This window comes from Seriola dumerili, unplaced genomic scaffold (assembly GCF_002260705.1).
Source record: "Seriola dumerili isolate Sdu_G_001 unplaced genomic scaffold, Sdu_1.0 BDQW01000216.1, whole genome shotgun sequence".
In the NCBI taxonomy this organism is placed as follows: Eukaryota; Metazoa; Chordata; class Actinopteri; order Carangiformes; family Carangidae; genus Seriola; species Seriola dumerili.
In genome coordinates, this window is record NW_019174471.1 from 4,178,218 (window position 1) to 4,201,649 (window position 23,432).

Genomic DNA, 23,432 nt, shown 5'->3' on the forward strand with positions numbered 1-23,432 from the left:
TTTTCACAAAGGCCGCAATAGCTGTGTGCACGTAATCTGAGCTCATATCTTTTACACAGGTGTTTTTAAACTGACTGCCATTAAAGCTAATATCAAAATTTGAGTGTTTAACAAATCTTCTGGCCGATAGTAATTTTTAGTAATATAATGGTGATACAGATCCCTCAAGGTGTATTCACGTTATCATGGACAGACTACTTTTGCAGGTTGCCTTCTCCATTATTGTGTTTGTGCACAGACGTACAACAAGAATTTTTTGAACTCACGATGCAATGACCTTTGAGGATGCAGCCAATCATTGTTGAGCACTATGTGAACTGAAAGATGGATGACTGTTTTTTTTAAATACTGTTATAAAGATAATAAATAAACAGTATGTTGATTTAACCCCTTATAGGTACCAGCTTTAAGTGTTACACACACAATTGTCTCCATCAAGAAAAAGCATTTGTTAAATGTATTCATGAGTACAAAAGCCTAAAGAGTAACAAAACATATATGGGAAATACTGGACCTTTTGTTTTCAGGGCTCCCTTGGTGGGATCTCCTCCTTCAATAATCTGTCCATCTCCGGTCAGACGCTCATTCAGGGAGTCAATTTCCCGGCGTACTGTAATGTTAGCACAGTGACAGGGCATCCGTAAGCAAACACTACCTGCACCCTGAAACCATCCGATTAGTCAGCCAACACCTTGAGATGAATACAGTAAGGTAAGAAAAAAAATCAAAATCTTCAGTTACTTACATTCAAGGTTTTCAATGTAAAGATTTTCAAACTCGCGCTCAATTTGGCCAAAAAGGTCAAGAAGATTGTTCCGTAAGGAGAGAGGCAGCTTGGAGTCCTGCACAGACAGAAAAAAACAGGACAGAAAATGTATGAACCTCAGAGTAAACTGTGATAGAGGCCTAAAAATTCAGTATCACATTGAATGAAAATTGAATGGCACCACCATACATATATATATGTGTATTTATACACATATATATTTACAGTTCTAAGTTCTAACTATAATATGGATTAGTATAAGGCTATTTACTGTATACCAACACTACCACGACACAACACAACTGATGGTCTCAAAAGCATTAAGAATGCAAGAAATTCCACTAATTAACTCCTGACGAGGCACACCTGTTAACTGAAAGCAATCCAGGTGACTGCCTCATGAAGCTCGTTATGATAACACCAATACTGTGCAAAGCTGTCATCAAGATAAATGATGGCAACTTTAAAGAATCTAAAGTATGAATCATATTTTTGTTTTTTTTAACTACAAAATTCAATATGTGTTATCTCATAGTATTAATGTCTTCACTCGTGTTCTACAATGTAGAAAATGGTAAAAAATAAACCAGAACCTATGAATGGGTAGGTGTGTCTGAAATTTTAACTGGTGCTGTCTATGTATTCTCTTTTTTAAAAGAATCATTACCTTGCACTTAATTTATCTGTGACTGTGGCTACTGTTATTATGATTCATGTGGCATTTGTTTATTTGTGAGTTTTTCTGTTTTTGTAACTTTGATGAATATGGAGCAAATTATAAACTTTTTTTTTCTTTTTTTAAAATCACTATTCTTAAGTTAATATGTTCAAACCCTAAAAATGCTGCTGCTGACATGATTGAAGTCAGTTTCACAATGACAAACAGGTATCTAATATCAATTCAAAGAGACTTACTTATAAAATACACACCACACAAATCGAAAGAGATCCACATGAATCTCAAATCAGACGTAGCCTGTATATTTACCTGCTTTAATCTGCCACCCGCTGCATACCCAGCTACATTTTGAGCTGCAGAACTACAACCTACTTACAATGAACTAGCTACACACCAAGCGGGGTCCAACCAGTTTCAACTCACTTACCTCCATTGTGAACCCCTAGAATTACCCAGTTTTCAGACGACCAGTCGACAGCAGACTACCATGCAAAGAGACGTAAAGGCTGCTGTGAAACAATGGACTCAAAAAGCTGCATTTGACAGCTCGCTTTGAGAGCTGCTGCTCATTTCTACAGCCACGTGAAAGACGGGAAAAGCAAACACTTAACCGTCACTCTTTCTTCTGGCACGCACTCAAATCAGCAGTTTGTCACAGTGACGTTAACCACCTGACCATTCTGTCAGCGCCACATGTCAACACATTTTTAAAATCAAAAAGGTCAATTCGCAAACAACAGGCAGCCCCTATGAATTCAAAGCTTCTTAGCTATGGCCATAAAACCTACAGCCTAATCTAGCGAATAATGACCGCATTGAAAGTGGGGAAGAAAATGCATTCTGTGTGTAATATGTAGGTTTGTAAAGCTGTCTGTGTATGAGGAACTTGTGCTGTGTGGGGTAGACTAAGCACATAAACAGAGGCAGCATGCCTTGGCAAAAGAGAAAAAAGGCCTGGTGAAAAGACTAATCAGTCCTGGACAAGCAGCCCATATTAAAACTTGATGAGACAACAGTCCAGTGCAAGCTGAGCTCTAGTTTTAGAGGCTGATAAGTCAAGGACGTGGTCGAGCAGAGAAAGTAAATACTAAAGGGTTTCCATGAGCTGGTGAATACTGACAAAAATCAATCCTCACATCACATATTTTGGACTGAATACTTTGATTCAAAATTTGGATCATGAAAAAGCTTCACGTTTTGCAGAAAGTCAACTGCTTAAAATCAAACAGTTTTGTCTTTCTTTTGTCCACCAGTTCAATTTCTCACAACAGAAAAACATGTTGATACTATTTAAAGCAATTGACAGTTACTCACAAACTCTTTATTAGGTTTATCTGACAGATGACAGTCAATAAGGTCACTCTAGAGCCAACTCCCAAAAGTTAACAACCACAAATCTTGATCAAACAGAAACTTTTATTATCTCAGCAGAGAAGAGGTTTGATAGTTTTCTACAGCTGGTTTGCATCAGGAAATGTCTGCTCATCCATCAAAAAGCCTACAGTCTTCCCTCTCTGGAAGAAATAAATCAATTGTGGCTCCAATTTAAATGTTTGTGGAGATGGTTAATCGCTAACTTCATGAAACCAGTTGGCTTAAAAAGTAACAGTAGATTCCTTTGTTTTACCACAAAGAATCAGTAACCAGCATGCACATCCACACCAGGCGGTTTACTTAAGAGGATGTGAAATCTAGACAATATTGATCAAACCAAGTTTCATCCTCGTAGCTACTTGAAAAAAACAAAACAAAACAAAAAAAACATTTTTTTTTTCCCAGGGGGGAGAAACCACATCTCATAAACACACTGTAGCATGGAAGCTCTGGATGTTGTTACACCAGGTAGAAATAAAAGCAATGCTGCTCAACCGGCTAGTACTGTACCCTCATGACAAAAAACAGCCTCACGCCTGAACAGAATGACAACCAAAATGCTAATTAACAAAGAATAACCTTCTGGTAAATGCTTTTTTTAAACAGACGCACAAGAAACTCAGTGGGTCATTCCAACAACCCATGTTATTATATGTCTGTATCTTTGTCTGCAGATGTCAAGAATGCATGTGCTTGAGTGTGTGTAAGAGAGAGAAAGAGAGAGAAAAGGCAGCATCTCCCTCACCTGTCCCTCCAGCATGTCTCCTCTTTGGATGCCCAGTGGCCTGTCCTCTGTGCTGTTGGTGCGCCGGATAGACAAACTGTGAGCCTTGCGTTTCTGCTTGGGGTGACGGGCAGCTGAAGCAGAGCCACTGCTGCTTCCGCCCTCCACAGGCATCCCTCCTAGCTGCTGGGTGGCCCTGCCCCCCTGCTCACGTCCTACCTGAGAAGCAGGTGAACAAAAGCCAAGCTCCCTGGTTGGCTAGTGGGTGGGTTATCACCACCTACCTGCAGGTAATATGGAAGTCAAGTTCAGGTTCACAGCCATTGAAGGAACTGCTCAATGTGAAGAGTAACTTCCCACAGAGATCTGAAAAAGCCAATAGATATATTCAGATTTAGGGAGCTTGTTGGTGCAGTCTTGGCCTGATACCAACTGCTCTGAAACAACAGAATTACAAACTCCAGAAATCCAGCAATTTAATGCTACCTGTACACTTCGTCGAACTTAATTTAAGATATTTTATTTATTCACTTTACTAAATACTACTCACTGCTGCTGGAAGACGGCTGTAGCGATAACAGGTACTGTCGAATAAATGAACGTTTCCTGGTAAATTATAACCAACCCGAATTTACTATTTGTAGCCGTGGAAGCAAGAAACCTAAATCATCAACCATAATGTACCTGCGTTTACCAACAAACATTACGACTTTAAATTCAGTATTTTTAAAAGGGAGTTCGGCGCACAGTCTGACATGCTAAGAGGACGACGCATTTTGTGACTATGCGGGGTCGTGCTATTCTTATGGAGGCGTACGGCCAAATTGCTTTTAAAATTTAGCTACTGTTACAGTCACAAGCAAAATACTGGAAGTGGAACTGTGACATACGACAGCACACGTGATTTTATTGTACATTGTGCTCAATAACTGTCCTTAGCAAATCAACGGGGTAAATTACTGTTCGATGCGTGCTTTCATGACTTGTGACCCAGCAGCTTCCATGCACGGATTAGCTCCGACACTCACCGCTGTCACTGCCTGTCTGACTTCACATTCGTCCAGCATGCAAGTCTGAAAACGGGGTTAGCTCCGTGCTAACACGGCTAGCTGCCACATATCGCCGTCACTGCAGCGTACGTTTATACATAACCGAGCAGGTGGTGGATGACCTTCCTAGTTCGATGTGCAACGTGTGAATCTGTTAATTTGTAGTGTTCAGCATGTTGTCAATGTATGACTTTGACAGCTACAGTTTAATAGCTATGACAATTTTAGTCATTTTTCGACACATCAACGTATTTTATTTTTAAATCACGTGGTTTGTGTTTGCTCTTTTTTAAGCCAATGGGGTATCACGCCGCCGCTAAACCAACCAATGAAAAATCGTGACGTCAGAAACAGGGAGTGAAAGCTAGGTCGTCCGACTACAGCACTGAGCTGTAAAATGTCGCCGTAAACAAACGGATAATACGTTAAAAGACGCGGTTTATCCAGCGGAGACAGGAGAGTACTTCTGTAAGTAGCTGAACGCCTTATCGGTTTCTCTGTAGGTCGTGTATGTGGCAAACAGTTCATACTTAAGTCCAGCTGTCAGAGGCCTGGGTGGTGCGGGCTCTGCTGTGGTCTGATGGCGAGTTCTGACTAAAACCCGGAGTGTATTCTTCTGGACCGGGACTGCGAGCTCCGAACTACTGTACCTCATAGATAGAGGTCATAGTGGTGTAATGTCAGATGGAAGTAAATACATGTATTCATATGCACTTGTACATTAGTTGCATTTTATTCTGCTTTACACTCATACTCCGCTACAATTCAGTAAGCTATAGTTTATATTACATGGAGAATATAACATGCTTGTAGAATATGGTGGATTGTTATGAACTACCCAGCAGTATATACATTTATGATCATTTGTTTCCACAGTAAAAAGCTGCTTACATGTTAATGCATCAGTAACAACTAATCATATAATCTACAGTGATCTAACAGTCACAGGGTCCATTTTACTGCATCAAGTACTTTTACTTTTGATACTTTAAGTAGATTTTGCTGACAACACAATCATACTTTTACTTGAGTACGTTTTCATTACACAACTTCTACTTTTAATGGAGTATTTTTTGAAGTTGCAATGATTTGTCGATGAATCTGCAATTATTTTGATAATCGAATAATTGTTATAGTATGTTTGTATATAGTGTGTTTTTACCTAAGATATGATGATTTGATGTTTTTTGTTTTTTGTCTACCATGACTGTAAATTGTAAGAGGGTGTCACCTTAGGAAATTATAGCACTATTTTCTGGCATATTATCGACAAATCTTTTAATGGAGGAATTATGAATGAGTTTGTTGATTAGACAGAACAAGAAATTTTCAGATGACCAATTGGACTCTGGGAAGCTGTTGTGACTTTTTTTATTTTTGTGTCTCATTTTAAAATATCAGTTTATCTCAACAATAACTATTAAATTTATCAATAATGACTATAATAACTAGTTACAGTTCTGATAAATTTAATACTACGGTACTGATAAATGAGGTATGGGTAAAAAGGTTTAGTGGGTTGAAATTATACAGTCTATTGATAAAACTTTGAATCTATTGGTTAATAACGAAATTAATTTTTATGATCAATTTTACGGGAGCTGTAGTTCATGTCCATCCTCATCATCATTCATTGTATCCTCCGGAATTATCATTCAGTGTATCCTCTGATCCTGACTGGGTTAACTCCTCTCCGGTTTTTACCAACACCCACAGCTTCAATCCGTGTGATTGGTTTTCCGTTTCGGTCAGGCGATGGTGCGGGCTGTTTGGGCGGTGCTTCGAAGAGTGATCTGCGACAGGGCCGCCGTGCTGAAACCAAACGTACCTGCGACTGGGAGAGCCGCAGCACTGTGGAGCAGACCCGTCCGCACACCTATCACTACCTGCTGCAGAGCTTTAGCCAGGTAAGCGTGGGGCTCTGTAGGTTTCTGAAAGTCATAGTCAGATGTTAAAGACAGAAAAGCCACAGATAAGCTTGTTGTCTCTAAGCTGAGTGACTGTGCTATTGATAGCTGAGCTTACTGTATCTTGTTTGTCTCGCTGAATACATGCTGCTGTCTTGTGAGGAAATAAATTCATGCCAATTTCTACTTAAAAATGTCTTCAACTTGATGTGGCTTTCTGTATTGGTTGAATTACACATTTTCACTTTCATGACAGCAATTTCAATTCGGCATACTCCAAATAAAGCAAGCTGCATTTATTGCCATATTACTTTGACATGCACATTTTGTTAACTTACCGGCCAAGATCATAACATTGGTGTCTGATGGACCATTTGCTCCTTTCTTTATATCATTATACATGAATATGTAATGTCTTTTAATTGTAATATGTTAATAGTGGACAGATTTTAAAGTAATTAAAAAAGTTGCAGACATTATTAAACAGTAAGAAATATTGTCAGGGTCAGGTCTGTCAACACACTGAACTGTTTCTACTGTTGTCTGCTTGCTCCTGGTCGTGGTGCCCTGCAGTGAGGTGAGACACCTGCAGTCTGCAGTCAGAATGCCTGAGATAACCACAGATCACCTGGACGAGAAGCAGGTGCAGCTACTGTCTGAAATGTGCATCCTCATCGACGAGAACGACTGCAGGACCGGAGCTGATACCAAGAAAAACTGCCACCTCAACTCCAACATCGACAAAGGTATCTGTCTACAATGCTGAAATGTACACACACCTGTTGTACATTTCCCTTTTACCCGGATTTCAGATTTGTACTTTTAATAAATTGTGTCTTTGTTTTACCAGGTTTATTGCACAGAGCCTTCAGCGTCTTCATTTTCAACAGTGAAGAGAAGCTGCTCTTACAACAGAGGTCTGATGCCAAAATCACTTTTCCAGGTCAGCAGCACAGCATTAAACCCCCCCAGTTAAACCCCTATAAGCAGTCCCAGCATTAGTAGGCAGTGTGTTTAAACATCTCCCATGTGTGTGTGTTTCCTAGGCTGTTTCACAAACACATGCTGCAGTCATCCTCTACACACAGACAGTGAGCTGGAGGAGAAGGATGCTATAGGAGTGAGGAGAGCTGCTCAGAGGAGACTCAAAGCTGAACTGGGTATCCCCATGGAACAGGTAAATATACTGTGTGTGTGTGTGTGTGTGTGTGTGTGTGTGTGTGTGTGTGTGTGTTTGAAGTCCTGGCTTCTGCGTCGAATGGAAGTGGATTCTGATGGACTGTGGTGAATGTTTTCCTGCATCTGATCTTCTCCGCCTCAGGTGACACCAGATGAAATGACATATCTAACCAGGATCCACTACAAGGCCCAGTCAGACGGTGTTTGGGGAGAACATGAGATCGACTACATCCTCTTTATGCAGAAGGTAGCACAGTAATGTCTGTTGGGTCTTAGATTTGCATTACATAAGGATAAGTGATGGGTTTCTAGCCCCAGTTTTCTCATCCTGTGACCAGGAATGATACATGTTCTTGCTCAAGTTGAGAACATAAGAAAAATTACAAGACAAGAAAATTACAAATGTGTTCGTATGACAATATAAAGTGATAGAAAGTAACATTTATATTGACCAGTAAAGCTGATATCAAGACTCATCAGTTTTGACTTACATCGTACACATGGAGTACAGGCAGTTATTGGTTTGGGACTTACTGGGTAGCATGTATGTACCCTGTCCCCACCAAGTACGGATTACACAGTAAAGCACATATTGTAGCTTCACTGTCAGCCTAGAGACTATTCCTATAGTCATTTGAATTATTTATTTTATTGATTTGTTTATTTGATAGAGACATTGCATGTTAATTAACATCAGTACACGATGTAAACATGCTGAATTGTCGCAAAAATCTGAATTTACATCCGTAGTCCCTAGGCAGGTAACATAAAACAAAAAAATTATAAGTAACAATAATAACACAATATAAATATAAGGTACACAAATAAAAAGACAATTACATGTCTTGAAAGTGGGATATGTAGGACACACAAGCCATTTCAATATTTACTTCCTGTTACTGATAGTACAGTTTGTCCAAATGTGGTGCACCTATGCGGCACCTCTCAGTCCACCCTAGTGGTCGCCCCAATGGCAATGCCACCGTCAGACCCGTTTAATGAATTCATTTAAAGGTGGTTGAGCAAGTCCATGCAAAACCTCATACATAAAACCAGCATATTTAACATTTAAAAAAAATGAACACGACATTTTTTATCAATGTGCTCTGTGACTCCAATGTAATGATAATAGTGTACATGAGAGGCACAAACTGAAAAGGCTTTTTCAGGAACAAGCATAACTCACTCTGCTCAGTCCCAGTTGTTTTAGCATTCTTCACCACACATGTGCTGTTACAGGATGCAGGCTACGCTCTCTGAGCGTGACTGCTGCATCTCTCTGGATTTTTAAAAACCTCCAGAAACCATTGAACCATAGGAAATGAGCTAAACTAGGAGTAAAAAAAGGACAGTGACACGGAAATTAAATTTTCACACATGAAGAAACAGAACTGCCAGTGCAGTCACAGTTAGAGAGAGTCTGTTAACTACATAATCTTTGGGAATTCATTGCTTTCTAAGGTGTGAGATGAAAGTGCATGCACTATACTAAGCTTTGGGCACAACTCTATCCAATCAAATGGCTGTGAACACCAAGAGCTGCAGAACAGCATTTCTCAGTGATCTTTGCAAAGTTAGTTGACACTTTAATGATGAGATACAGAACCAATGCAGTTTGCAGCTGAACTACTGCTGACACAATACCTCAGAGTGGTTATGTATCAGAAGATGAACGATTATATCTTGATGAACACCTGTTCGACTCAATGTGGGTGCATACATTACATCTTTGTCCTGAATTGATTCAGATTATAGAGAGTAACAGTGTCTTTTCTTTCTTACGTCTCTCTGAAGGACGTGGAGTTGGGTCCCGACCCCAACGAGATCAAAAGCCACTGTTATGTGAGCAAGGAGGAGCTGAAGGAGATGTTAGAGAAGGCCAAGCGCAAGGAACTGGAGATCACACCTTGGTTCAGCCTCATCGCAGAGACCTTCCTCTTCAAGTGGTGGGACAACCTGCAGAACCTCAAACAGTTCATGGATCACAACAACATCCACCGCATGTAACTACAACCAGGATCAGGCTCTACCTGTAGTCCTCTCAAAACTCTGCTTGTTACAGTACTTGCCTGACATTCAAGCACAGCTAGCCAAGCTGCTGGAGACGCCTGACCTTCAGATCACTGGCCATTTATGTCAAGGTTGTTGTAAGTGTAGGATTTCTGCACTAAATAAGGAATGTTTTAGCCTTGCTAAAAGTAAGAGGTAACGTGGTTTACAGTAGGTTTGTAGCTCTGAGGTGCATTCAACAACACACAAGGTGATTCTATTGATTCTAGAGTTTTTAGTAAAGAAAAATGTCATGTAGAAAATTCTGATGGATTACAGACTGAACAGAAGATGTCGAATGTCTTAATTTATTAGGCAGAAAATGAAGAGAATAGCATATTTTTATATAAAAATGTGAAGTGCCTGAGTACAGGTCTTTAAGCTGAGGTGAATAGAGTCTCCAAGTCACAACAACCACTGTCACTCTGTATTTTGTTGACAATGATATCAGTGAATAAGCTGAATCTTTGTACCCTTTTACACAATAAAGTATTTGATTGTGTCCATTTGTGGTAGATGGATGTCCCATGCAGCTGGGACATTTTGGCTGCATTCATAAGATCAGATAAGACAGCAACATTTTTAATAAAATACCAAAGATAGTATTCTTATATGAGTTGGTGCTTCTTGAAGACATTTACATCAATTAAAGGTTTGAGATGTAAGTAATGAGGAGATAATGGTGAAGCATGTAAAGTCATCACTCCCGCCAGCCCACTAAGTTTTAAAATATTAACTTTGTTGCAGCCAGACATTTAAGCTACATCAATGGATATTACCATAATAATATCCAGTTCCATCATATCACTTTATCACCTCTTTCAGTAATGATATGGTTACATAGATGTAACAAATGCCTTATTTCACCTTTAGAGTGCACCAGAATTTCTAAACTTTCAAAACATACTGGCAAGAGTCAGAGCTCTGTCTCACTCGCAGGTGATTGGTCCTGGAACAGGAGAACAAGTCTAAACATCTATTTAAAAGCAGCCATGAATGGATGAGAATAAACATTGGACCATTTTGCAGGTGCCCGCTCTTGAACTGAACTTCACAGTTGGGAGAAAACAGCCATCACACCTGAGAAAAGTGGAGCAGTTTCAATAGTTCAAACAAACCACCAGCCAAGAAATATAGATGTCTCACCAAGAGCTACAAAATAGTAGTTTAAGGGTCCCAGCATATTTGTCAATGCCTTTTTTATTTGTTGTATTATTTTAGATAATATGTTACATCAAAAACTAAAAGTTACTTGTCTGTTCTATATGGAATTGAGAATGGTGTACGCCAGTTACTTTTGTCAGTTTCAACTGGATTAAGGGTATGTGTATCTGTAGATAAAAATAGCTTTTACCATCAAACAAGTTTATAACCATGTGGGTAATACGCTTGTCAATAGGTCCACATTTGACACTTAAAACATATATTGTGTCTACTATTCATCTATATGCTGCCCTTGTTCCAACGACCACAAAGAGACTTCAAGTTCTGGTGACTGATCATGAAAGATATAAGTGATGATGAATGGCTTTAAAGTGCTAAATAACTATGAAGCTCAGTTTGTCCTGAATAAGAGGTACTTTATTTGCAGGCTTGATGCACTTTTTGGATGATAACACCAAGGCACATAATGCATTTCTGATACATAACATGAAACATCAGATACGTGTTTTATAGATGTCATAGCATATATAGAATCATAAAAAAACAATAATAAAAAAATCATAATGGAAACAAACAGCACACTGTATCTACTTTCTACAGGATGGTTTAACACTGATATACATTCATTTAGCAGTTTATTAGGAACACTTAGCTAAAGCTAAGGCAGTCTAATCCAACAGTTTTGTAATAATTCCTCCATGAAGGCTCTGATGTCTGATATAGATCTTTCATGAAGGAGGATTTGTTACACGACTGTTGGATTAGACTGCATTAGTTTTAGCTAGGTGTTACTTATAAACTGAGTGTATATGAATTTGAGGCCAGTTTGCCAAACAGAGCTTAAACCTTGACTAAATCAAAATTCAATGGTCATACCATTGGCAAAATCGTCCTGGAAACTACCCCACAGTGTCTTTGCCAATCAAAATGTGAAAGATAAACTAACTGGCACAGTGGTGGACCACAGCAAATTAACAAATATATAGTGGATGATGAGACTGCCACAATACAAGATCTACCATGACTATTTTCCAGTTATCACAATATTTCAGATTAATACTTAGAGGTATAAATACACCGTTTGGCACTTCAGTGAGTAAAACCAATCACTAGATCTGTATATCATATAGTTGTTACAGGTGAGTGCATAGGGGAGCATGTGCAACAGCAGACATTTACATAGATATACACTCTATGTGCCTATAGCAACAACTACAAAGCAACTTTATATATAAAAAAATTATGCTACTAGTTGTACTGCAGCTATTTCTCTGAGGATGTAAACATCATATATGGTGGGGGGGGGGTCACTAACCTATGCTAACCCATGCTTCTTCACACCAGCTTCTCATGCATTTCTAGATTCCATGATTAAAAGATCACCTTTGTTATCTTAAACTTTTATAATGCATAAAAAAAAAAAACAGCACCCAGAGTAGCATTTTGGCAATGACATTTTTAAAAGTACTACAGAAACACTGATGACTTCAATAATTGTGCTATTTATCTTTCATACTTTTTCCAATAAAGCTTTTTAGTAGTGCAGTTAACTGCTTATAAACTTATTCCTTTAAAATGATGGAATGATTTAATGATAATTTTCTTTTTCTTAGATTCAGCAGCACCGGATAAACCTGCTAAAATGAACATACATGCATACACCTATCAGCTAGATCTCATCTGACACTTTAGAAAGAGAGATTGGTCAACAGTGTGGAAGAACTACAGTGTTTGGTTTTGCTGGTCGTCACTAACTAAGCTGCAGCCTGGTATTTCATTAAGGTGGTGGAATAAAAGAGTTGAATTAGTGAGGTTCAGGGAGGAGGGAATCTAATTACAGGATGTGATGAAGATGGGATCTGAGAGATGAGAGTGGTCTGTTTCTGGGTTCCTCCTTGTAGTATCAGATGTTCGCCGCAGGGTTTGGTGCAGGACTGGAGTTGGGTGGAACCAGTTTCATGACATTGAAAAACTCCACAAGCTGACCGGGGACTTCTGCCAACACACTCTTTGCCAGTGCTTCTTTAGGAGCCTGAAGAGACAAAAGCACAAAACAGTGAAGAAAAAATAAAAGATAACTTTTGAAGAAATATTCATTATGTGATCTTTATCACCACTGATTTAATTAGAAAGCACGAATGAGAAGTAGAAAGTCATACAGATGAAGACAGTTTAAAGGAAAATTCCATTCTTTTACATGACAATACTATCAAACCTGAAGAAACATATCACGTGACCATTCACGTACACTAGGCATGCAGGTGCTAGTGTTTAAAGGAAGCAGATTGTTTACTCTGCAGTTGGTTAGTTGCAGAAAACACAGAGAACAAGGAACAGCAAACAGTTGTAGCATTAAAATGCAGGGCCAGGAGTGTTTCCAAAAGTCTCTGTTTTACAGGCTCAAAAACTCCACAGTAGTGTGGACACCAAGTATAAATGTAACAAAAGAGATGCGTTTTCTGTGATACACACCAGAACCTGAGATTTACTGCTAATGCTGAAAATACATAAAAATGTCAAGCTGTCATTGTAGCTGTGCTGCAAATATCTTTGTACATTGCTGGAATTGGTGAAATACCCATCAAAACAATAGAAAAAAACTAAAACTGCAAATAGTATCACAAATTAGTGATCTAGAGAGGAGTTTTCCCTTTATGTAAATGAGCATGAGTTGCTGAGAAAACAGAGTTGGAAAAGTTGGGATGAAAAAAAGAGGATAGAGGTGATTAATGCAGTGTTTCAGCGAGGCAGTCAATGTCATATGGGCTAAACACAGACTAGGATAGTGGTGGGGATTATGACTGAAATATTTGGGGTACCCCTATGAAGGATTGGGATCGCGGGGAGGCTTCAGTTTGAATAAACTGAAGAAGGAGGCCACTTGCTGAGGTAACTCGGCCAATACGCTTTGGGCAAGAGCCTGGCTGGGCGCCTGAAAAGAGATAAATACACAAGGCATACAAATAAGCTAAGTGAGATCTAAACTGAGGGGCTGGGCTGAATCCCTGGGTTTAAACGTGCATACCCTACTATGTTTGATTTTTGTCATTTTGAAGCCAGTTAAACTGAAAGTGGAATGTTTAAGAAAAAGTTTGCATGCAGTTTTTATAGCAATGAATTGGATGAAAATCACCTGAAATCACAACCCACACCACTCGCGTTTCCTTATTTCATATTAAGAAAGTGAATTGTATAAAATTTTACTAACATTTTGGAACTGTCTGAACGGCACAAACTGGACGATGTCTCGCATGGCGGCTTCGCCTGTCTGTGAACGCAGTCGTCCATCGTCTCCATCCAGGAACTCCATGGCACTGAAGTCGGCCCCACCTACTCCGACAATGATGATTGACATTGGCAGACGAGAGGCGTTGACGATGGCGCTGCGGGTGTCATCCATGTCTGTGATCACTCCGTCAGTGATGATGAGCAGAACAAAGTATTGCTTCAGGAAGACAGCAACAACACGGGCAGAAGAACGATCATTAAATAGTTGTTATGACAAGCGTTTGAGTCTTCATTAAAACTTGCAATCTGTGCATGAGTAATTCTGGCCACTGTGCAAGATTCCCAAACAAATTCCAGTGTCTTCTCCTCCACCTCAATCCTTTTAAGAAGATGATTACATTTCAAAACGAAAGGTTAACAGAGTTCCAGATACATCCAGCTATTTTCCAGCATGATATCACCCGTCATCCTATTATGCACATCCAGGAAGTTACATAACCCCACCCTTGTCTGCAAAGCCCTTTCCCTCCAAACCACTGAGAACAAAGAGAACCACTGTGAGTTGAAGTATGGACTTTTCGAACCTTATGTTATTTTATTCGCCTAATATTATCGTAGTTATTGGTTAGCTTTTTATTGTTGCATGGCTTTTGAATGTTTATTTGTATTATGCTTCATTGGATTTCTATGTTTAATATCCTGAAAGTGAAGAAAGAAATAATGGATGCATAAATGAAGTAAGTGGAAGTAAATGTCAGCTTGATTTACTTTATTATTGTTAGTGCTGACAAGTTGATTGATAATTGTACTTATTTTGTCTTTATGTATTTTAATATCTCGTGTACAAAACAAATCATCCATCCATCCGTTTATCCATTAGCTGTCGACCTAAAATTGCTGGAACGGTTTCGTATAAATGTGCACTCCACCTCATTTGTTCAGTGAGCCAACGCCACCCCCTTCAATGGAGCTTTTTCATTTGAACTCCAGATGCTCTGGATCAAGCTATTATCAAATCACCCTGCTCCGCTGGGAAAAGTACATTACATTATACACAAAGAATTAGGAAATGAGTATTAACAGGCTTTTCTGCCATCATGCTCAGTGTGGCACAAGTGTTTACTGCAAGTGTAAATAACATATGCTACAGGAAGTGGCAGTGCACAGGTAACAATGAGATTTCGAAGAATTTCATTTTTTAACAAGTCAAACCTGATAAAGTATTTCTTTTACATCTATGTGTTGGGGAAAGTTGGGGATGCCACTGGTCCTGCATCTTGTTCACAACATGACTAATGTTGTTTAGGTCAATGAAGCCCTCAAAATATATGTTATATATTTAAAGGGAAATTCATCCCACTGTGAAACTCAATGAGTTTACAGTTGTATTTTTGGCAATGGTTCAACAGACAAATACTCACTGATGCAGTGGTCTGCTGAAGGGCTTGCTTAGCAAAGCAGGCCACGTGGTTGATGATAGGGGAGAAGTTGGTGGGACCGTAGAGTTTGACCTGGGGCAGACACACCCTGTAAGCCTCCACCACGCCTTCAACACCTACACACACACACAACAGTGTTTAGACTTGTATCAACACACTGCAAACTGAGTACAGCTGTCGTCCTGCTTATGAGACAATATCATCGACTTCCATCTGTCTGAAAATGTATCTAAATGAACCTATAAAACAATGACTTGTGAACACACCTGTACAAAATGGATTTGATGGGTTGAAATTGAGAGGAAACTCATGGGACACCTGAAACACAACATCACCAGATATCATTTCCTGTGTAAAATCACCACAAACTGTGTGCAAACAGCAGTCATACTTTTGTATACATCTTAGTCTTACTTAAATGCAAGCTTTACCTGCCATGAGGGAGGAATCTGGGCTCCAAAGCCAAAGGCAGGAAACATCTTGTCACTACACAGAAAAGACAACAAGGGGTACTTTAGTGGATGAGTGACTTTGTACAAAACTTTTTGAAATTGGCTCCCATTTGCACAGAAGATAAATCTGTATGTGAAGTTTAGAACGCACTAGACTGTGTCGTACCTGTCATAGTCCTGGATGACGTTGCCCACAGACCAGATAGCAGAGAGGTACTCGTTAACACCCTGAGGACTAATGTAATGCAGAGACTGAGGAGACCTGGGATCCCCATTGGAGCCTGTGAAGTCGATAGCCACCTGCCAGCAGACGTGCAAGTGATGCATGGAAACAACACACGCAGATACCATTCGCCTTATAAGTCACTCAAGAGCATAAGGAAACAAAAGTTTTCATAAATAGAGAGGCCATAACTCACAGTGAAGTTGATCTGACAGCCTCCCATGATATAATCTAGGAATGTATACTCCTTCACCACCTAGAGAAAACATTGGAGAACATGTAATCTCAAATCCATACTTCTAGAAATGCAAAGACTAATCACACAAGAACAAGTTCGACATAACAACATAAGGCAAACACAGTACTACACCTTGCACAGCTTCACGCTCACAACACCAGAGTTCTTGTAGGCTTTCTTCTTCTGTTTCTTCTTGCTGTTGATGCATTCAAACTCTGCCTGTGGAGAAAACAGAACAGCATGGGTGTCTGCGTCAACACCTGATTAACTAACTGAAATTGTAGTAAAACAGTGTCTACTCCACCACAGCCCACTGAAAAAAATAATTATTTTTAATCAACACAACCAGCTGTGGTGGTATTTGAAATTCCGGCTGTTACATCCAAACAATGTGAACACACCCACACACAATCATACCGGAGAAGTCTGTGATGCTTCTTGGAGGCGTGTCATTGTGGTCTCAAAAGTTCCAATGAGATCATGTGAACCATCGTTGTCATAGTCATAACACTCAACCTGGAAACACGTAGAAATACTTAATGTGACTGACCTGGCAAGCGAGAAAAAGAAGTCACACGGAGAAAAAAGTTCTCTTAAGGAGTCGGTTCACACAAATTACAAAAACATAATCCAGACCTCAACAGTTTTCATTCAAACTATATTTTCTATCTAAGAAACAATCTTGATGATACCTGCTCAGAGCAAAGTCTACAAATTATCCAGAGTCACAGGGACACATAAAATAGATGCTCTCAGATATTTCAAAAACTGATCAAATAAAATCAAAACTATCAGCATTAGAGGTAAGAGAGGAAAGTTTTGTAATTTAAGTGAACTGACCCTTTAAGTTTATTAAAAAACTGGAGATGTAGAAAACAGAAGAAACAAACAACATGCAAAAGTGAGATTCAAAGCATAACTCTATGTAATACTGCTGTACTAGACAGACACTGGCTGTAACATGATTTAAACGAGAGTATGTGGTTTCACACAGACGTGTTCTATGAGAGGATCGAGTTGGATGAAGGAAAGTTTGAGGGCTGGACACCGTGCTGAGGAGGTGTCTCATATTATGCTCCAACTACCCCATTCACACACTTCACCCGTTAAGTGATGGTGAGATGAAAAAAAGACAAACACTGGCGGCTGCTCTGGGTAACTCACTTGTCCTGTATGGTTGGAAACTGCTTCCTTCCTGACATGTTTGCTTCAGAGGTTAAAAAAATATATATCGTCAAACTAGTGCTAAATACACTATAATGAGTTCAGATGTTTCCAGACGTCTGAGAGGGAGATCCAACCCAAGTTTAATCTGAAAACTGTTTTCATCATTAATAAAAGCTCAAAGGGTTGTACGGTGTCATAAACATGAAAATAAGTACCACTGAAATCAGAGCAGTTCTAGGTGCAAGTCGATATTACAAAAGGTATTAAGTGTACTTTTATCGATTTGTCCATGTCTCCTCCACAGAGAGACTGCAGAGGGATTCGAAAGGGTCTCCATGTTGGATTCAAGTTGTTCTTCACCACCTGAAGACAAAATAAGTGAAGATGACACACACACACACGCGCGCGCACGCACACACACACACACACACACACACACACAAAACATTTTACCTGGAACAAATTAACATGGGCCATATGCAGACTCTAACTCACAGTCAGTAAAAATCAATGAGATTTTAAAGTTCCATCCTGGAAACTGTCTTTCTAATCCAAATTATTCTGAATTTTGAGCTGATGTGCCTGATTAAACAACTTGAATGGAAGAAGAAGGAGAATACTATTGGTGGCTTGTAAGAAATCCCTTACTAAGACATGGCAAAAAGAAATACCTGGTTCTGATGAATGGAATACATGGTGTAAAATATTCATGCAGTGGAGAGGATAACTTTCTGTATGTATCACAGTAAGTGAACGCATCCCCTGTTCACACCGACTGACTTGCACTCTTAAAGTCCAACTAAGCGATGGAGTGACTGTACATACAAGCTATCACATTATGCTTATCGCAACATGCTAAAGTGCACGACAAGACGTATGTTCATGTCTGTAATGATAAGAAGGACGCTTAAGCAGGAAAGCTAATGTGGGTTGCTGCTCCAAGTGTCTGCTGGTGTTGTATGGCGGGCAGCTGTCTGCTCATTAGTCAGTGTGACCATCTGATAAGACGGTAACATTGCTGCTGTGTGATTTATGGTGTAAAATTAACTGATGGCTGCATGAAGACAAATTCTCCATCTACATAGACAAATAACTAAAAGTATGTGTATGAATATTAGTTATCTCTTTTCCTTATTTCCTGCCACAAAAAAAAAATCATGAACCCTTACAAATAGAATAGAAACTGCTTCAAATAATACACACTTATTATACTGTACATTATACTAACACAGCATCGATGTGAAGTATATGAGCTCACACCATGTCACTTTCTTCATACACATATTAAGAGAGTAAAATTGGTTGTATTTGGGTTTTCTATTTACTACATTTTGATGAGGCATACTATTCAAGATTAGATCGACAGTGCCGTGCTGTGGTTGTCCACTGTCACCACATTGGCTTTTGTTTGTGTTTGTGAGAGAGGGAATGACATGCAGCCCAGGCTGGATTCAAACCCAGGCCGCTGCAGTAAGGACTGAGCCTATGTTATATAAGCTCTACCAGGTGAACCACCAGGGTGCCCCACATAAGGAGAAATTTAACAGATTACCTTCTCTCTAATCTCAAACATACACACTCTACAAGATTTGAAACACACATCACACTACAGGTTCTTATTAAGGTTATCCTGCCAGAAGGAGCAATCAGGGAGCAATGCACCACCTCACTTGATCTCATCTCATGTGACCTCACAGGGATTCAAATGTAAACAAAATGGAGACTGTGGAGCAACAACTTGTAACGTTAGTCAAACTTTGCAATGAGAAAAAACAAAAGCAGAGAGAGTCTGGATGAAAAATTAGTTGGGGAGATACGGTCAACACAAGTTGTCTATTCTTCCGTGAGATTGTTTTGTTACTGTCAACAGTAGTATGCTAACATTAACCTCAAGCACTAGACTATTTACTGTTGCTTGGCGACACCACCAGACGCTCTGGGACCGACATAATTAGTCATAATTATCCCAATTTTAAATCCCAAATATCAAACATATTTGATATTAATCAGCACACCCCAATGAGCCTACAAACAGTTCGGGAGGTTTAAGACTGGATCTGTGAAGCGATCACATTTCCAGATAACCTTGAGCTGAACATCGATCAAGGTCCAGGAACAGATTTCTCAAATTTCTCTCTTAAATTTGCTACAGTTATTAAACTTAGAGATATAAGCCGAAAACAGAAATGATGCAGGTATTGCAGTGTAAGATGCTCAGTGTTGTGTCCCAATTCAGTATATACATCAATGTATACTGTTTTGGTATCCAGGGGAGAAACTCACAGTGTCACCACAACGGCAATGTGAAATTGTGTAAATCACAATACAATTGAATGAAATAAATTGTCTATTCTTAGCTTTGATGGTCTGATTTATATTAATGATCATTTCTGATGTCATACAAGGAAAAACCCTCAGGCCTCTCTAATTCAACCACACACAAACATGAATTCCCTGCTTCCTCATTCACAATTACGACATCAGCTCAAACATTAGCTCAAAAAACCTAAGTAAGCTTTTTAATGAGAGCACAGGGGGTGGGTTATATAATCTACCGTTGTGTGGGGCACCAAGTCCAACATCATGACTTTTCTAACTGGAGAAATGTGAGCTTGGCCCCACATTTATAAAATGCAAAGGCTGTGGTGTAACACAGCCATCACAGCCATCAGGGGTTCCTCTTTTTACACAGACAGTTATGAGTGAAAACCAAGTGTTAGTTAACCATTAGAGAGAAAGAAAATCATTGTTCATATCCCAGTTGCTTCATGTGTAGTTATGACAGGAATGAATTGAAAGGTTAATATTTCAATACTTGTATAAGAAATGTAGCACTGTCATTGCAGGAGTGTGTTTACCTCTGTCCTGTGAGCCAGCTGCCATCCAGTTCCTGTTGCCTTGTAGAATTCCAAGTAAGGGTCAGACTTCCCAAAGAAATCCTGAAAACGAATAAAGAAATGAAACACAGCAATAAGTAAAATGCAACTAAATCTCTAAAAGACGAGTGACAGCATTTAAGAGTTTAAAAAGAATCGCCCATACCTTGTTATCCAGTTTCCTCGCTTGCACCTCAAAATTCACCACCCTATTATCTTTTATTTCTTCTGCACTGATCTACAGCAGAACAGAGGAAAAAATAAATAAATAAATGAATATAAAGGCAAACAATATCACAAAATGTCTCTCTAACTCTCTCTGCCACTGTGATGGTCCCTTTTCCTGCAGGTGACTTGTTCTTCAAGACGAGTGGTCGGGTCAGTTTTTTACTAGACACAACCTATGAACAAGTAAAAACAGAGAGCAGTTTAATAAGGATGAAGGAGATGCAGCAGACGCAGCAGAATGAATACAACAGAGGAGCCTCCAGGCCACAAGGCAAATTACATGACAAAACAAGCAGGCAGAATGAACATGTGAGGTCAAATTACACGGAGAGTGTCTTGAGTGAAGACAAATCTTCAGCAGACCATAAAGCAACCAACAGTCCAAGTGAATTTATCTATTATCAGCTTTAGAGGCTAAGAGACGGCCTTTTACGAACAGGGATTGTGAACACGGAGGTGTGTCCTTCCAGAAGAAGAGAAGAGAGACTTTACCTGGCCCAAGGTGCACTCCAATTCCCCCAGGAAGTCGTCGTCACTCAGGTCAATAGTCTTGTTGTCAATGTCATAAAGCCCAAACTTCAGTTTCTGAACGATTTCAAAGTAGTAGTCGATGACAAACTTTTTCGCGAACTTTGGACTGAGGCAGTTCTGGACTTTCTCTGTGCGTTCCACCTATTAGGAAACAATGGATTGCTATGTGAGAGAGTCTGAGAAGTAGTATCTCTGTGAACATAAAGGAGTAATAAGTAGTATGTATTGGCACACATGCACAGATCAAACAGGAAATTATGTGACTGCTGATTTACACAATAACTTCTCCATCTAGGGGTTAACGACTTGCACTGCTCTGAGATTTTCTCTTGCAAGAGCAACGGTGTCATAACTACTAAACCTAGGAAAATGTATGATTTTAAATATATCACATTATCTGTTTCCAAGAGCTGGAGAGGTTCTTTACTGACCTACTACAATGTGTTCGACATTCAGACACCCAGATTTTGGCAGGTTTACTCTCAGCTAACTAATATTAACTCTCTGGTATTAAACAAATCTAGATGCAACCACCCCACTGACCTCATACCACTGAGATTCAGAAGTGCTCATTAACAGGACACACAGAGGGTCCGACTTGGAGCCAATGTCTTTGTCCAGGAGATTGTCACAGGACACAGTCAGCTCCACCTTGGTTACACACTGGGCAGCCATGTCTGACTGGTAACAAGCTGGAGAAACAACACAGACAGACAGGGACGTTACTGTTGTGGACTTGTGGAGATGGTTGGCAAAGATCTGTTTGCCCTGAAAGATATACATATGCTCCAAAACTGTGGGGCTCTGTGAACATTTTAAAGACAGCTAAAAAAAACAACTATTTGGCTTTTGATAATTTCTTTAATTAATATTACTGGTTTCTGGTTTTGATATCATATATTTCAACGTGTACTTTTATTCTTTCTTTTCTTTCTTTATTCTTTTGTATTTATAGTGCTCTATAAGTAATAGTAGTAGTATAAGTGTGTTGTTATTGTTACCATTATTATACATTAATACGAAGTAGCATTTTAAAGGGGGTTTTATCTTACCTTGAAAAGCTGGCTCTGCACAGTGACAGTACACACCCTATCCTTTTTACTGGCAGTAACATTACAGTAAACTAACTAACCTACCTGCAACAACACACCGTCACAACTCGAACTGGGCGTTAACGTTACGCCAAACATGTAGCTGCTTAGCTTCATACAGCTGCACAAAACTGTGGTGCCCCTCTCTAAAGCAGCCTGATGAAACACTGACTGAGTCTCATGGAAAATATGACACAGTAAACATTAATGAATCCCAGTCGTTGTGGAGCGAAAGAGCTAACGTTAACGCTAGCAGGCTAATGGGGCTAGTGATCTGAGTGCTAGTAAATTGACAGCTAGCTGGTTTACCACGTTAACTTCCGATAATATAATTAGGTTATATTAGGCTAAATCACGTTTAACCCTACGTTTGAAAGTGTGAAGCACGGTACTCACGGGAAAAAAATACGTTGTAAAAAGATGATATTGACGTCCGTTAGGAAGTATCGCGTCGGGGATCTAGCCCAAGCAAACTCTCGTCTGAGCTCTGTGTTCTAAGTCCGCCCACCGTAACGTCTGCTACACAACAGCACCGGTCTCAAACCTACACCGCCCGCTTAATGTCGGTGATCTGTGCTCAGTCTTCACCTCTGCGTCAGTACATTCTCTGTATCTGCCAGTTGGAGTTGATTGTTGTTGATGTTCTAGCTGAGGGTTGGTCTAATTTGAAAGTTTTATTTTGAAGTAGTCAGGAACTGCACCGTTGTTTGTTAAATAAAATAAATGAATAAAATAAATAATCAAATAAATAAAAGAAAAACACACAGTCTTACATAAGTATCTTTATATTCTTTTAGATTGCTTCAGTTTGATAACTATTTTGAAAGTACTCACAGGAAAACCTAGGCCTATATCACTAACGCTACTTTAACGAATTTAATATTGTTGCAAAATGTGTATACATTAATACAGATAGCCCACTATTAACGTCAATATAAAACAGCAGCCTATTATGCATACCTAGATGATATCTGTACTGAACAGGCTAATAATTAGTAGTCTATTAATCTGTGTTAATTTCACTGAAGAATGTAGTCTCTACACTGTGCCCACTGGAATTCAAATTCA

The 23,432-nt window shown here is 39.4% G+C and overlaps 3 protein-coding genes across 9 annotated transcripts in view; 1 reads left to right on the forward strand and 2 right to left on the reverse strand.

Moving 5' to 3' along the window:
• The window catches only part of LOC111228214 (WD repeat-containing protein 37-like), a 23,139-nt gene extending 17,967 nt beyond the window's left edge, over positions 1-5,172 (reverse strand). The window contains exons 1-4 of one of the 4 annotated variants that reach the window (XM_022754034.1): positions 5,123-5,172; positions 3,565-3,827; positions 746-842; positions 515-610 (exon numbers count right to left, since the gene is read on the reverse strand). In XM_022754034.1, the coding sequence (XP_022609755.1) occupies positions 515-610; positions 746-842; positions 3,565-3,717 (346 nt within the window). In that variant the 5' untranslated portion in view covers positions 3,718-3,827; positions 5,123-5,172. Of the gene's footprint in view, positions 1-514; positions 611-745; positions 843-1,872; positions 1,955-3,564; positions 3,910-4,571; positions 4,838-5,122 lie in introns of those variants that run through there. The other 3 variants (XM_022754032.1, XM_022754033.1, XM_022754035.1) reach the window with 3 other exon arrangements.
• Positions 4,959-10,229, forward strand: idi1 (isopentenyl-diphosphate delta isomerase 1). 2 transcript variants are annotated; one of them, XM_022754038.1, is made up of 7 exons: positions 4,959-5,060; positions 6,345-6,499; positions 7,073-7,245; positions 7,350-7,442; positions 7,546-7,676; positions 7,821-7,925; positions 9,473-10,229. In XM_022754038.1, the coding sequence occupies exons 2-7, from the start codon at positions 6,348-6,350 to the stop codon at positions 9,683-9,685; spliced, it is 867 nt and encodes a 288-aa protein (XP_022609759.1). In that variant the 5' UTR covers positions 4,959-5,060; positions 6,345-6,347; the 3' UTR covers positions 9,686-10,229. The 2 variants fall into 2 exon arrangements, with proteins under 2 accessions (XP_022609759.1, XP_022609757.1); XM_022754036.1 differs by having other exon boundaries at positions 4,969-5,060; positions 6,309-6,499.
• Positions 10,230-11,286: 1,057 nt separating this feature from the next.
• On the reverse strand, positions 11,287-22,877 carry LOC111228199 (copine-3-like). 3 transcript variants are annotated; one of them, XM_022754014.1, is made up of 17 exons: positions 22,761-22,877; positions 21,817-21,965; positions 21,235-21,414; positions 20,841-20,915; positions 20,681-20,752; positions 20,497-20,577; positions 17,912-18,001; positions 16,889-16,987; positions 16,604-16,690; positions 16,430-16,489; positions 16,177-16,310; positions 15,990-16,044; positions 15,825-15,876; positions 15,541-15,674; positions 14,100-14,336; positions 13,711-13,823; positions 12,837-12,923 (listed from the first exon to the last, which is right to left on the reverse strand). In XM_022754014.1, the coding sequence occupies exons 2-16, from the start codon at positions 21,946-21,948 to the stop codon at positions 13,713-13,715; spliced, it is 1,599 nt and encodes a 532-aa protein (XP_022609735.1). In that variant the 5' UTR covers positions 21,949-21,965; positions 22,761-22,877; the 3' UTR covers positions 12,837-12,923; positions 13,711-13,712. The 3 variants fall into 3 exon arrangements, with proteins under 3 accessions (XP_022609733.1, XP_022609734.1, XP_022609735.1); XM_022754012.1 differs by lacking the exon at positions 13,711-13,823 and having other exon boundaries at positions 11,287-12,923; positions 22,761-22,875; XM_022754013.1 differs by lacking the exons at positions 13,711-13,823; positions 22,761-22,877 and adding an exon at positions 22,326-22,385 and having other exon boundaries at positions 11,287-12,923.
• Positions 22,878-23,432: the final 555 nt, after the last annotated feature.